This window comes from Pelobates fuscus, chromosome 2 (genome assembly GCF_036172605.1).
Source record: "Pelobates fuscus isolate aPelFus1 chromosome 2, aPelFus1.pri, whole genome shotgun sequence".
Taxonomy (NCBI): Eukaryota; Metazoa; Chordata; class Amphibia; order Anura; family Pelobatidae; genus Pelobates; species Pelobates fuscus.
In genome coordinates, this window is record NC_086318.1 from 182,485,934 (window position 1) to 182,499,195 (window position 13,262).

General features: G+C 37.3%; 1 protein-coding gene across 1 annotated transcript in view; it reads left to right on the top strand.

The window, feature by feature from the left end:
- The window catches only part of LOC134586248 (CD109 antigen-like), a 115,508-nt gene that overhangs the window by 44,644 nt on the left and 57,602 nt on the right, over positions 1–13,262 (top strand). The window contains exons 5-6 of the mRNA XM_063441740.1: positions 6,907–7,024; positions 9,668–9,781. Of these exons, the coding sequence (XP_063297810.1) occupies positions 6,907–7,024; positions 9,668–9,781 (232 nt within the window). The remainder of the gene's footprint in view (positions 1–6,906; positions 7,025–9,667; positions 9,782–13,262) is intronic.

The following is a 13,262-nucleotide window of genomic DNA, read 5'->3' on the forward strand; positions in this document are numbered from 1 at the left end:
CGATAGTTCTCCATATTGGTGTACGAGTGCTGTCTGGTGTATCATAAAGGTCAATGGGGCGCCAATGGTCAATAGGACATCATCAGCATATGAGTGCTGTCAGATGGGGAGAGTGGTTGTACAGTGATTTAAAGTAAGTTGTGATCACATTGTTTATAGTGTTCGGTGTGTTGGCTATATCACCGGTGTCGGTACGCAGTTTGGCAATCGGTTTGTGGTTCTGTCTTGGTCACAGGGCCCTTGCCAGCAAAGTGTCCATTTTGTTTGATTTCTTGTAAAATAGAGCAAAAAAAAAAATGGGTCGCAAGAGTATACTGAGAACGGGCAGCAGCTGAAATAGCCTGCCCTTCGGTGGGTCCCCGCTCAGATCTCAAGCTGGTTTTTGCTCATCTTGTGCCATTACAGAGAGAACTTCTCTGAAACATATCAGACTGGTCCCACCCATACAGGCAGTCCAGATCCGAAATGCCAGCAATTTCTCTCTGCACGAGAGACACAGCAACTGCAGACGATCGTTTCAGCCTTGTTAGGCATCATCAGTGAGGCATAGCTGATATCTCCCTAGGCACCGTGAGCAAGGGGTCCACGTCTGGATTATCCCTTTAAACTTGTGGAAAGAAAAAAAAAATGGGTCGCAAGAGTATACTGAGAACGGGCAGCAGCTGAAATAGCCTGCCCTTCGATGGGTCCCCGCTCAGATCTCAAGCTGGTTTTTACTCATCTTGTGCCATTACAGAGAGAACATCTCTGAAACATATCAGACTGGTCCCACCCATACGGGCAGTTCAGATCCGAAATGCCAGCAAGTTCTCTCTGCACAAGAGACACAGCAACCCCAGACGATCATTTCAGCCTTGTTAGGCATCATCAGTGAGGCATAGCTGATATCTCCCTAGGCACCGTGAGCAAGATGTTTAGACCACATTACCGATCAAGCCACTTCCTCATCTTTTATGGAGTGTCTAATTGCTGTGATTTCCTTAGGTTTGGGAGCCGTAGGATTGGTTTTATGTTGCTGTTCAGTTTTCCTATAGGCAGTTTGTAGTTCTATTAATAGCTTTATTTTGTTCTGTTTTTTATGTGTGGCTACTTTGAAGAGGTGACCACGAATGACGGTGTTATGGGCCGCCCATATTGTGTTAGGGTTCACGTCTGGGGTGGTGCTCTGGTCAAAGTACTCTAGGATTGCTTTGCTGGTTGAGTCTCTAATATTGTCATCTTTAAGGAGGTTAGTATTAAGTTTCCAGGATCAATTAGTGTTAAGTTCGAAGTTTACCAAGGGTGATTGTCACGTCTGCATGGTCTAACCAGGTGATGCTGCCTATGTCAGAGAACTGAGCTTTTGTCATCCCTGTTCCGTTTAAAAGTAGGTTGTCAATTCTGGAGTAGGTATTGTGGGATGAGGAGTAAAATGTATAAACCCGGGTAGGGATCGACCGATTATCGGTTTTACCGATATAATCGCCCGATATTCGGTATTTTCGTCAATATCGGTATCGGTCAACATAGATACCGATATTGCCGATAATATCTCCTAGGACCGCCAGTCTCATTACAAGCCCGGAGGTCCTGGGGGGGGGGGGGGGCGGGCAGCAAGCATTTACCTGCAGCTCCTCCAGCTCCCCAGTGGAAATCTCGCGAGACCCGCGGCCGTCAGAGCGTTGCCACGGGTTGCCGTGGCAACGCTCCGTGCGGCACACAAACCGCGAGATTTACACTGGGGAGCTGGAGGAGCTGCAGGAAGGTGAGTAAACGCTACCATGACATACCATTTAAAAAAAGTAGACAGCCCAGGGTATTCAAAATGGGGTTTGTCCAGTCTTTTGTAGTAGCCACTTAGTCACAAACGCTGGCCAAAGTTAGCATTTATATTTGTTTGTGTGTAAAAAATGCAAAAAAGAAATATGAACGCTAACTTTGGCCAGTGTTTGTGACTAAGTGGCTAGTAGAAAAAACTGGACATACCTTTTGCAAAAGCTGTCTATTGAGGGTAATTCTTATTACTGGGCTACCATATGGTCTCAAAGGCAACATAATTAATTTAGCAAATTTCAATGAAAATAAATAAATGGGCAAGCCTTGTATTTGACCCTGTAACTCTCAAAAACACTATAAAAATAGTATATGGGGGGGGGGGGGGGTACTGTTATACTTGGGAGACTTCGCTGAACACAAATATGAGTGTTTCAAAACAGTAAAACGTATTACAACAAAGATATTGTCAGTGAAAGTGCCATTGTGTGTGAAAAAATGCAATGTCATTTAAAACTAAATATGAATCAGTATGGCCCCCATATTGATAAAAGGGAGGTTAAATCCTCCCGCATGCCGTGAGTAGGGGCATGTCACCTAAACAAATTTAAAATGACTAGTGACTGGGCAGCTAAAGAGGTTTAAGGATATTAGGGATTCCTTACTATGCTTATGATTAACAAGAACAGGACTGCAGCATACCGCGAGTAGGGGCATGCGGGAGGATTTAACTTCCCTTTTATTAATATCTGGGTCATAGTGACCACCATAGGTTTTAATGCGGGGGGAGGGGGAGTAGGAATAGTTATTTATTAAAAGGAGGAAGCTAGTAGCAGTGCCGGCTCCCTCCTTTTTTTCGCGCATGCGCAGTGTTATTTTCTCTGTGCTGTAGGGGTTAATTCCCCTGCAGCATGGAATCTATTAAACTAATGAAACAAAACAAAAAGGTAATGCATTCAGTATTTGCCATTTCGTTTTGTTTATAAACGAATACGAAAAACCTGAATTTCTGTACGAAATCGTATTCGTACGAAAACAAATGCACATGTCTAGTGGCAACTCAGTGAAGTTATTGCATAATTGCAATACTTTAGGATGAAAGAACTCATTCTAAAAATAAAATTGATCCAATTCACCCACTTAATGTGCCCATGCCACATTTTTCACCAACATTTCTACGTATACCCGTAAGAAGAAAGAGGTTTAAGGATATTAGGGATTCCTTACTAAGCTTATAAGTTAACAGGAACAGGACTGTTCAAGCAATCTCCACACAATTGTAAAGACAAAATCTGCACAAACCACTCTACCAGACTGTCACTAGAGATTGAAATGAGACATTTCTACTAACCAAGTGGCAGAGATCTCATACATGAGTCCAGAAGACCGTAAAACATCTCCACACTAATTGTACACACAAACGTGCCTAGTTGTTCAAATGTTCTAAGCGCACTATCTTTATAATTGTGTTTCATGGTTTTCTACTTATGTTATTCCACTGCTGAGGGTATCCTACTCAACCTTGATCTTGATGCCACTCTGTTTATTTTCCCATGTATTGTTAAGAAATAAAACAATTTCTATATTGAACTTTAGGTCATCATTTCTAGAGTATAAAATATTTTAAAATGGAAAAAAGAAAATTCAAAAATAATGTAAAAATAAATAAAAGAAAATATGCCATGGATAGGTCTCCACCTTATATTTGGGCAAAAAGGTACCGAATACTCACATAGTACCTGATATAGATAATAGTATTAGAAGTAATAAAATATATATATATATATATATAATATAGAAGAGTAGGTGCGTTTTCTGCCGCTGTATATGCGTTCAAACTTATATCTTTATCGTACTAGGATCACTACTCAATTTCCAACGGCTTAAAAGTGGAGAGGAGAGGGAAAAAGAGAGATTTGTGGTAATAGCCCTAATCTACATAGAGCTAAAGGCTTATGTGCCTTTGAGGGCACCCCTTACCCAAATACTACTCTTACACTTTGTTGCCCACCATGCCCAATCTTCCAGATAATTGTAGGCTAGAGAATAGAGAAACAGAAAAAAAATAAAATAAAGATAGAGTAGTTTGCAACAGAGGTAACGAAATGTCGCTGCAACTAGATATGCAGCAGTAACTAAACTGACATCTATGCCCAAACCATGCCCAAACCTCAAGTGGTAAAAGGCTAAAGTTAAATTAAAATATAAATGGAAGACGAATCAGTAGTTTTCAATTGAGGTAGCTGAGATGTCAGTTGCCGCGGTTCGGTATGCGGTAGTGCCCGGCTGACATCTACGGTATAGTAGTATGCTATCCGAGCCCCTGATGCGCGCATTTCACCAGTTGGCTCATCAGAGGGGAACCGAGCACAGGTAAGTATCAGTGATTATAAGTCTTATCTTAGATGATAGGTATCTTAGATGATAGGTCAGAGTGGATTTAAATTAACCAATAGAAATCAAGAAGGTGTTTATTTACTGATGCTGAATCTCAAGTTAACCCTTTGTGGTACTGTTGTGGCTGTGTCTCTGGGTACTGATGGAATGAAAACAAATAGATAACTAAAATTGAATGAATAAGGATAATAATAAAAGAAAGAGATGATATAAAGGATAATATTCATTATGTTCTCACAATAAGTACAACCAAATACAATCAAATTAAATGATGTATAAAATGGATACATATTATGAATATGAATTTATGAGATATTGTAGACTTAGATCATAAGTGAATCTATTTCGTAGAAATATATCCAGTGTGAAGTAGGTTGAAAAGGTTGAACCCCATTATTTCCATAAATCTCTAAAGTATCTATCTCTACCCTATGTTTATATATCGTCTCAAATTCTTTCTTTTTCTTTAATTATAAAATATTTTATTTCCATCACAAAGGCCCAGTGATTTCAGTTACAAATTTAACAAAATATACATGTCTTCTGTGAGTACATACCCTGTTGGGCATTTGTTCTACTAACCCCCTTAGCAGGGTGAGAAGGGTCCTCAACCCTGTAGTGGAGTTTTCTATACTGTACAATATTTCCCAATTTGTACATGATTTCCACAGTTGCTTCCAGGACGGCTTCTTTTGCATCCTACCCCAGTCCCTCCATGTGTCTCATACAACGCACATGGAAAGAGTGGGATTGCTTTTGATTTTTAAAGGAGCACTCCACTGCCTACATGCAAAAAAATATGAAGAAAATATTTTTTTTAGTAAATATTCTATCAATGAATATAAAACATGTAATTAATTATGAGCTACTTAATTGGTTGACTATATCTAAAAGCAGATCTGCAAATAACTTGTCTTCTTGTCAATCCCTCTCTTCTTCCCCAGCCCAAACTTTCTGTGGATGTCCAATCACAGACTTTCCAGTGCAGATCTTTGAGAAGTCTTTGCAAGGCAGGTGCTCTAAGGAATTGCCTGCCTCTTGAGTTGACTGAGCTAAGCAGCCAGGACCTAACACAACTGGTTGTATGATGGACAGGCAGTTGCTGTAACAAGGTTAATCTATAAAAGTGCCAATTTCTATTGAAAATTATAATTTTTTGAAGACACAGTCTTCACACATAAGGCACTTCAGCTTGCTAGAGTTATTGACTGGTAGGTGCAAGATCATATGAAGCACTGGATTCATATAAAGTTGGATGAGTCAGGCACACTATCACTCTTGCAGTTACTAGATAGATGCCACACTCTGGAAAGACATGAATTCAGTTTCCCTATTTCGCCTTTTATCTCTTTCTGCTACAGTCTTAATGACAAACATTTTGCATTCACATTTATTTTTATTCCCTTTCTATTGTTTTCACTATTTCTCTCTTGTATCAGTTGCTTTTACTTTTGTCCTTTCCCCCAAATATTACTCCAACACCTATTCTCCAATTTCCTTCATGTATGCCTCTGAGAGTCTAAACATCTAAACAACCACCACTACAGTTACCAACACTGTTAGTAGTAATCAGCCTTAGGGTAGTGGGATTAGCATCATGTCCATTACATCCAATTACCACCCACGAAGCAATTAGATTTTTCTCTTCCTTTTCATGCTGTAATAACTCCTGCTGTCACTTCCACTGACACTGCATTTCCTTCTACTACAGCTAGTTAAAGCATACAGCTTTTGTGTTCTATGGTGCTCAGAGCAAGTGATCAGTGAAACCAGTGGACTTGTTTCCCAATTTCTTGTAGTCCCCAAGAAGCAACTAAGAAAAAGCTCAGCAGAGACTTTGTCATTGTCATCAGTGCCACTTTTTACTGAAGAGGTACAGTAGAGTAATCAAGTAGTGCCTCAACGTCTGGTCTTAGTGGTGGTGGTGAGGAATCCAGTGATGATGATATCACTCTTTCCCCCATCACTCCAGACATTTCTATAAGTCTGTCCCAGATTGAAATCAAATATGATACAGAGAAATTAGAAGAGGAGAAGAGAAACAGTTCATTATTTTCTGTACCTTTCTGCATTCACCACAGCACAATGAGAATATTTAACTTTTTCAAAGATGGAACATTTTTCAAGACACCTGAATTTTAGATTTCTGTTAGGTTTGGCCGAATGCCAACTCGAGAAACAAATTAAGAGAGCAAACCAAAAATATGTTAAATTTAGCCAATCAGTGTGCGGCAAAATATATACATATTCCCAATAATATTATGAGTATATTTTGCAGTACACTGATAGGAGTATTTTCTCTCTCCTAATGTTGGATTTGCCAATTGTAAGGTTTTGGATTGGAAAAACAGAATTCAACTGTCAAGCATGAATTTAGTTATGATACTAGAATCTATTGCCTAGTCTCTAGGACCCCCTACTTCCAAACCAGAATCTATCCTTATCATATGTTATTCAGATTACATACCTGTTTTGGCCTTTGAGGTAGGCAAAATTCATTGCGGTCCGCTGTTTTATATCAAGTGAATAGCTCTTGCAGCATCAGTGCAGAGATGCTCCAAAGTAGCCCTGTGAATTTGAATGAATCATTCCACAAAAATGCGATGTTTGTCAAAATTCACAAAAACTAAGTAATGGGTAATTAACAACAGCAGAGAATTAAGAAAACATTTTAATTTGTTTGCCTTTTCAATTAATTGTTAACCAATTAATGTGTATTGTATGCATAAATCTAAGAATGCCCTTACTGTTTTGCAGTTCGAGTTTTCCAACAAATGTTCAAGTAACAGCCCCTCACACAAACAGTACTTTTGTGGCCAGTGCCTTTGTGATATCTAATGGACTTGGACTAGGATTAACAGAAGAGCCTGTTGAGGTATTATTTTTATTGTAATATATAAAGAAAAAAAAAAATATATATATATATAAAGAAAACTATTACAATCTCTAAGATTTGAAATCACTGTTTAGTTAATAAGCGAGTGCGCTGGATTCTTTATTTTATATATATATATATATATATATATATATATATATATATATATATATATATATACATATATATATAATGTATATATATATATATATATATATATATATACATATATATAATGTGTATATATATATATATATATATATATATATATGTATATATATGTATATATATATATATATATATACATATGTATATGTATATATATAAAAAAATAGTATATATACCGTATATATAATATACATACATATTTAATGTAACATATACAAATCTATATCTTTATTCTATGATATCATTTATAGTCCCTATTTTGCTGTTCTCTGGAAATTCCATGTCATGCCTTTTTTTCTCAATTCTTTAAATAAGTGCAGAAAATAGTACACGGTACACATAAGGGACAGACCCTTCCAAAGAATAAGGTATGATATTTTTTTTTTTTTAGGATTTCTGCAGAAATGTAAACACATATGAACAACTGAGCTATATACCCTAATAGGTATAGGTAAAGATAGAGGAAAATACCTAAGAGAAAGTAAAGGATAGAAGAGAGGAAGGTGGAAGAGGGAAAAGAAACAGAAAAGGTGATTGGTAGAGCAATACGTTACAAGACCAAAAATAACAGTTAATCACCCTGAATAAACCTACCAGGATGCCGGACCTTTTAGAAATTAGACATGGAGTTTCTGACTTCGACAGTTAACTTATCCATTAAGTAGTTGTCTTATAATGTGAGTAAATGTGCTTCTAATGAAAGAACAAAATCTTGCAACTAGCCAAGGCTCTTCTAGCAGTGAGGGCAACTTTATTGAATAATCTCTGCTCAGCATAAGAAATGGTCTTGAATGCAAATTGGACCAGGCATCTATTGTTGGCACCACATGCCCATATATGTGCCTTTATCTCCAAAACACCTCCAGTAAAGGTCAGTGATGTTTTTTCCCATGTGAAACAATACAACAGGGGTTGAATATAATCTAAACAAAGGTTTTATAGGACTATTCTTGTAGTGTGACATTAATGACACTGCAGCAAATTAAATTCACTTAAATCAATATAACACAATTACCCCTTTTATTACAACTGACATGTACATGGTTATATAAGGGGTTATTTACTAAATCACAAATAACTCTGTACAAAATGGGGCAAAACAATCCTGCTATATATGGGGCAATACAGACTGCAAAATCTGGACATTGTTCACGTGATTTAACAATGTTCGGATTTTGCATTTAGGGCAAAAACAGGCCTGAATGTGGCCCATATTTCAACCTAACCACTGATTGCTGGGGGCTGCCGATTGCTGAAATCCAGACCAAATATATGTCCACTCACTATTGTTTGATCATTTAGACCCACCACCCACCAACTATTGGTGGGGGCTGGTGGAAACACTAGTCATTTCCCTTAAGTAATATCATTTGGGCCCTCATCTGCTGCCCATGAGTGGTGGCAGGGTGGAAGACTTTCAGTCATTTAAAAAAAAAAAAATCCAGTCTTAAAGAAACACTAAAGTGTTAAGATTACAAACTTGTATTCCTAATGCTGTAGTGTTACCTTATCTATAGGTGGCCAGCTCTCCATACAGTTTGAAAGGTAGTTTTACTTACCTTTATTCCCTTGCTGTACCCGTCTCGCCACAGTCACTCTGCCTCCTAGGCTGAGATCAGCAATAATGATGATGATCTCAGACAATCCAATGTTTCACCATAGGGTAACATTAGGAGACTTGTGCGCATGAGGGGCAAAACGCCATACTGTGACAATCAAACGGTCTCTATGAGACCATCTGATGAATAGTGGCGTTTAACTCAGCTATGGTGGCAGAAGCGCTAAAGATGCATTAGACCAATCCATGTAAATGCTATTTTAACTAAACAACATTTTACATGGAATGATTAAAATGACAGGACCACTGAATTCTAACCACTTCATTAAGATGAATTGATCTGGGTAAATTTAGTAGTTCTTTAAGTGAATAACCCAGATAGGCATAGCTATTCAAACAAAGTCAAAGGTGTGATTGCAGCTTTTTTGAGTCTTTACTGAGGGATGATTAAAATTCAGGTACCTTGGGACAATGAAGCAATGTCAGTGTTTTGCAGATACCATGTCTTAATCTTTTAATTTGTGAATAGATTTTGGGACAAACTCAATTCTCTTGAGATTTACATTCTTAGCTCAGTGAAACTTCTAAACTTTGCTACAAAATATTGTAGGTGTGTATATCTATACTTGCATACAAATTAGCACATGTACATTATATTCTTGGAAAACCCCAGCTATTTTTAACTTTATTCTGACAAAAGCAAAAACAGGTAAGAATGCAACGTTTTCTCTTTGCATTAAGTTTGCAAGTCAGTACTATTGAGTGTCCACATCATAAAGAGGGCAGCAGTTTTATAAAATGTTCTTTGCAGTTAAAAGTACTCATTTTCTCAGTTTTACTTTCTGTAAGGTTGACATACCACAATTTACCTACAAATTGTGTCTATTTAATTTATGTTTTCTTGTTTCTTTTTACAGTTAGCTGTATCTCGGCCTTTCTTTATTTCATTAAACCTCCCTCATACAGTTACGAGAGGTGAACAATTCATTTTGGAAGTTACTGTTTATAACTATTTTCCAGAAAACCTACAGGTAATTGTTAATGTTTATATTTGTTCATTTTGTAAGTTGAACTGTTTAACCCATTTTCATGAGTCTTTACTTGGTACAAAGCCGTTGGTTATGGAATTTCTCATCGGTACCACATATAGATTGGTTTTCAATGACCAATATCATCCCGATCACAGTGATCATGGCAATGTTGGCATTTCTGCATGCCTCACTAGTGCCATGCCTATGATCATCATGTACCCGTTGGCACTTTCTTACAAGTTGTTATCACAGCATGTCTATGCTGTTACTGAACTCATTTTTGATCCTGTCCAGTAACACAGCAATCATAGGAGCACAGCAACAACATTTTATGATGTGGCAAGATTGACAGCTGATCCCCGGCTGCTGCAGTGCTTACTGGAATCCGCTGTCAATTGGCTTCATCTGGACTACCTTATAATAAGGCAGTTGAGCATTAGTCACTGACTGGCCTCTTGCATGACCAATAAACCTCCGAGCCAAACACAGAAATGACTTACCCTGGAAGCCTTTCATTACAGTAAGTGGCTACCAGGGCGATCAGTCATCTTGAGGGTTAAAGGAGAGTTAGACATAGCAGCAAACTGTGATGCTGGTGAGCATGGTGACACATATAGTGTCACTACTGCAATATCATATCTGGGAAGCAAATAAAGAGGCATTTCAATATAGGACACATCTGTAATGTGACGCTATAAATGGCCCTAAAATCTGGCAAATATACATACCTTGGATATTGCTGTAGATGTAGTAGCAGAATACAAATCAGGGGTATTTTAAGTAGTGGGACATCCATGATCTGTAAAATTAACACTGGAAAATATACAGGTTTGTAAGAATAACAAAAAAGATTACATTTACCCAGTATTTTTAGAACTGTGTTGGTGCTAAAATGGTTAAATGGAAACTGTTACTACTAATAGGTAAACACCATGAAGATTTTTCTTTTCACAAATATATATGTTTGTTTGGTGATTTTGAATTCTGCAAGTACTATTAAATTTAAAGTGTTAAAATGTGTATATTTAGCTTTAATTCACTGATTGTTATATTTGTCCTACACACTTCCAAAATTAATTGAAAGCCTAGAAATATGAGGCAATTTCACAATTGTAACTAATACGTGAAACCATGGTATTTTTTTAATTTTTTTTTATTTTTAATACTAGTATTGTTTTAAGCATACATATAGGCTGTCAGAAAAACAAGGATGTCCAATTTTGTAACAAACTAGGAAAAAAAATAAACTTGACCACGGAATGGAAGACAGATATCCCCTTGGATCAAGAAGATATCACCCCACTAATTAAAAATGTATCCCTGTATATTATGTTTTTGCAATTATTTATCCAATTGCTGTTTAAACATCTGTATAGACTGATAAAACCACCTCGTCAAGCAGAGAATTCCACATCCTTATTGTTCTTACTGTAATTACCCTTTCTTTTTCTTTAAACTAAATCTCCTTCCTTACAGTCAAAATTCATGACCTTGTGTCCTTATGTATAGTCCTGCTTATGAACAAATTCTCTGACAATAGTTTGTATTGGCCCCAAATATATTTGTATAATGCTACCATAGGAATTGAGGAAAGGTGGGACGAGGGGAAGAGGTTGTGTTCTCCAATACCCTATCGGCAGTAGTGCCATAGCCTTTAAGAGTCTAAACATCTAAACAACCACCACTACTGCTACCAACACTGTTAGTAGTATTCAGCCTTAGGGTAGTGGGATTAGCAAAATGTCCATTACGTCCAATTATCACCCATGAGGCAATTAGATTTTTCTCATCCTTTTCATGCTGCAATAACTTCTGCTGTCTCTTCCACTGGCACTGCATCTCCTTCTACTACAGCCTTCTAGTTTAAGCATACAGCTTCTGTGTTCTATGGTGTTCAGAGCAAGTCATCAGTGAAACCAGTGGATTTGTTTCCCAATTTCTTGTAGTCCCCAAGAAGCAACTAAGAAAGAGCTCAGCAGAGACTTTGCCGGTGTCATCAGTGCCACCTTTTTACTGAAGAGGTACAGCAGAGTAATCAAGTTACATAGCTACGTAGTTACATATCTGAAAAGAGACTTGCGTCCATCAAGTTCAGCCTTCCTCACATATGTTTTTGCTGTTGATCCAAAAGAAGGCAAAAAACCTAGTCTGAAGCGCTTCCAATTTTGCAACAAACTAGGAAAAAATTCCTTCTTGAACCCAAAATAGCAGTCAGATGTCTCCTTGGATCAAGCAGCTATTACCCCACTAATTCGAAATTATATCCCTGTATGTCATGTTTTTGCAAGTATTTATCCAATTGCGGTTTAAACATCGGTATAGACTCTGACAAAACTACCTCTTCAGGCAAGTAGTGCCCCAATGTCTGGTCTTAGTGGTGGTGGTGAGAAATCTAGTGATGCTGATATCACTCTTTCCCCCATCATTCCAGACATTTGTATAAGTCTGTCCCAGATGGAAATCAAATATGATACAGGGACATTAGAAGAGAAGAGAAGAGAAGAGGCAACAGTTCAGTATTTTCTGTACCATTCTGCATTCACCACAGCACAACGAGAATATTTTGCTTTTCAAAGATAGAACATTTTTCAGGAGACATGAATTTTGGATTTTTCTTTGGTTTGGCTGAATGCCAATCCGAGAAACAAATTAAGAGAGCAAACCAAAAAGATGTTAAAATTAGCCAATCAGTGTGAGGCAAAATATATGCATATTCCCAATAATATTATGAGTATATTTTGCAGTACACTGATAGGAGTACTTGTGTGCTCTGGGCCATCGAGGGGCATTGCCTCCTTTGTATGTGGGTTTTAAGCAGATGCTGGATGTTCTCATGCAAAGCAAGATGCATCAAACTCCATGAAACTGCAGGAAGAATCCACTGGAGGCAGTCTTATCACTACAGTGTAAACAGCCGTTTTTCTAAATGTCTGTGCATTTCTATTTCTTGTTTATTACATATGGGTTGAATAGGCAAACATTGTAACAAGCATAAACCACCATTGTAAGTATATGGTTGCATTAAACACAGTACTGTAATTTGTGGCTTGCAAAAACAACCCGTCACACAGTGCATTTCCAAGAAAGTTTTACTCCCATTAGGCTTGCTTTTTTAAACATCTTGTAGCCTTAAAGATCCTTTCAACACTCATAACCTCATAATAATTTTTTTGGTTTGGTCAAATGTTTAACAATAATTATATGTACGGGCACTCTTTTATCCGTATCGGTGCAAGGTATCAAGGTAGCCCTTTTACCTCAAAACAAACATATAACAACATATGATACCGCACTCAATAATTTAAGTAATTGCTCTATTTAATAAATAATTAATTATATTTGATTAGATATATGCAAAAAATGAGAAGATACTACAACAATACATTTTCTGAAGATGATATATCCTATGACAATTAACAATACTCCATGCATATATAAATGAACCCCTACAAAGTCCGACTTACTTAATAGTAATAGTGTT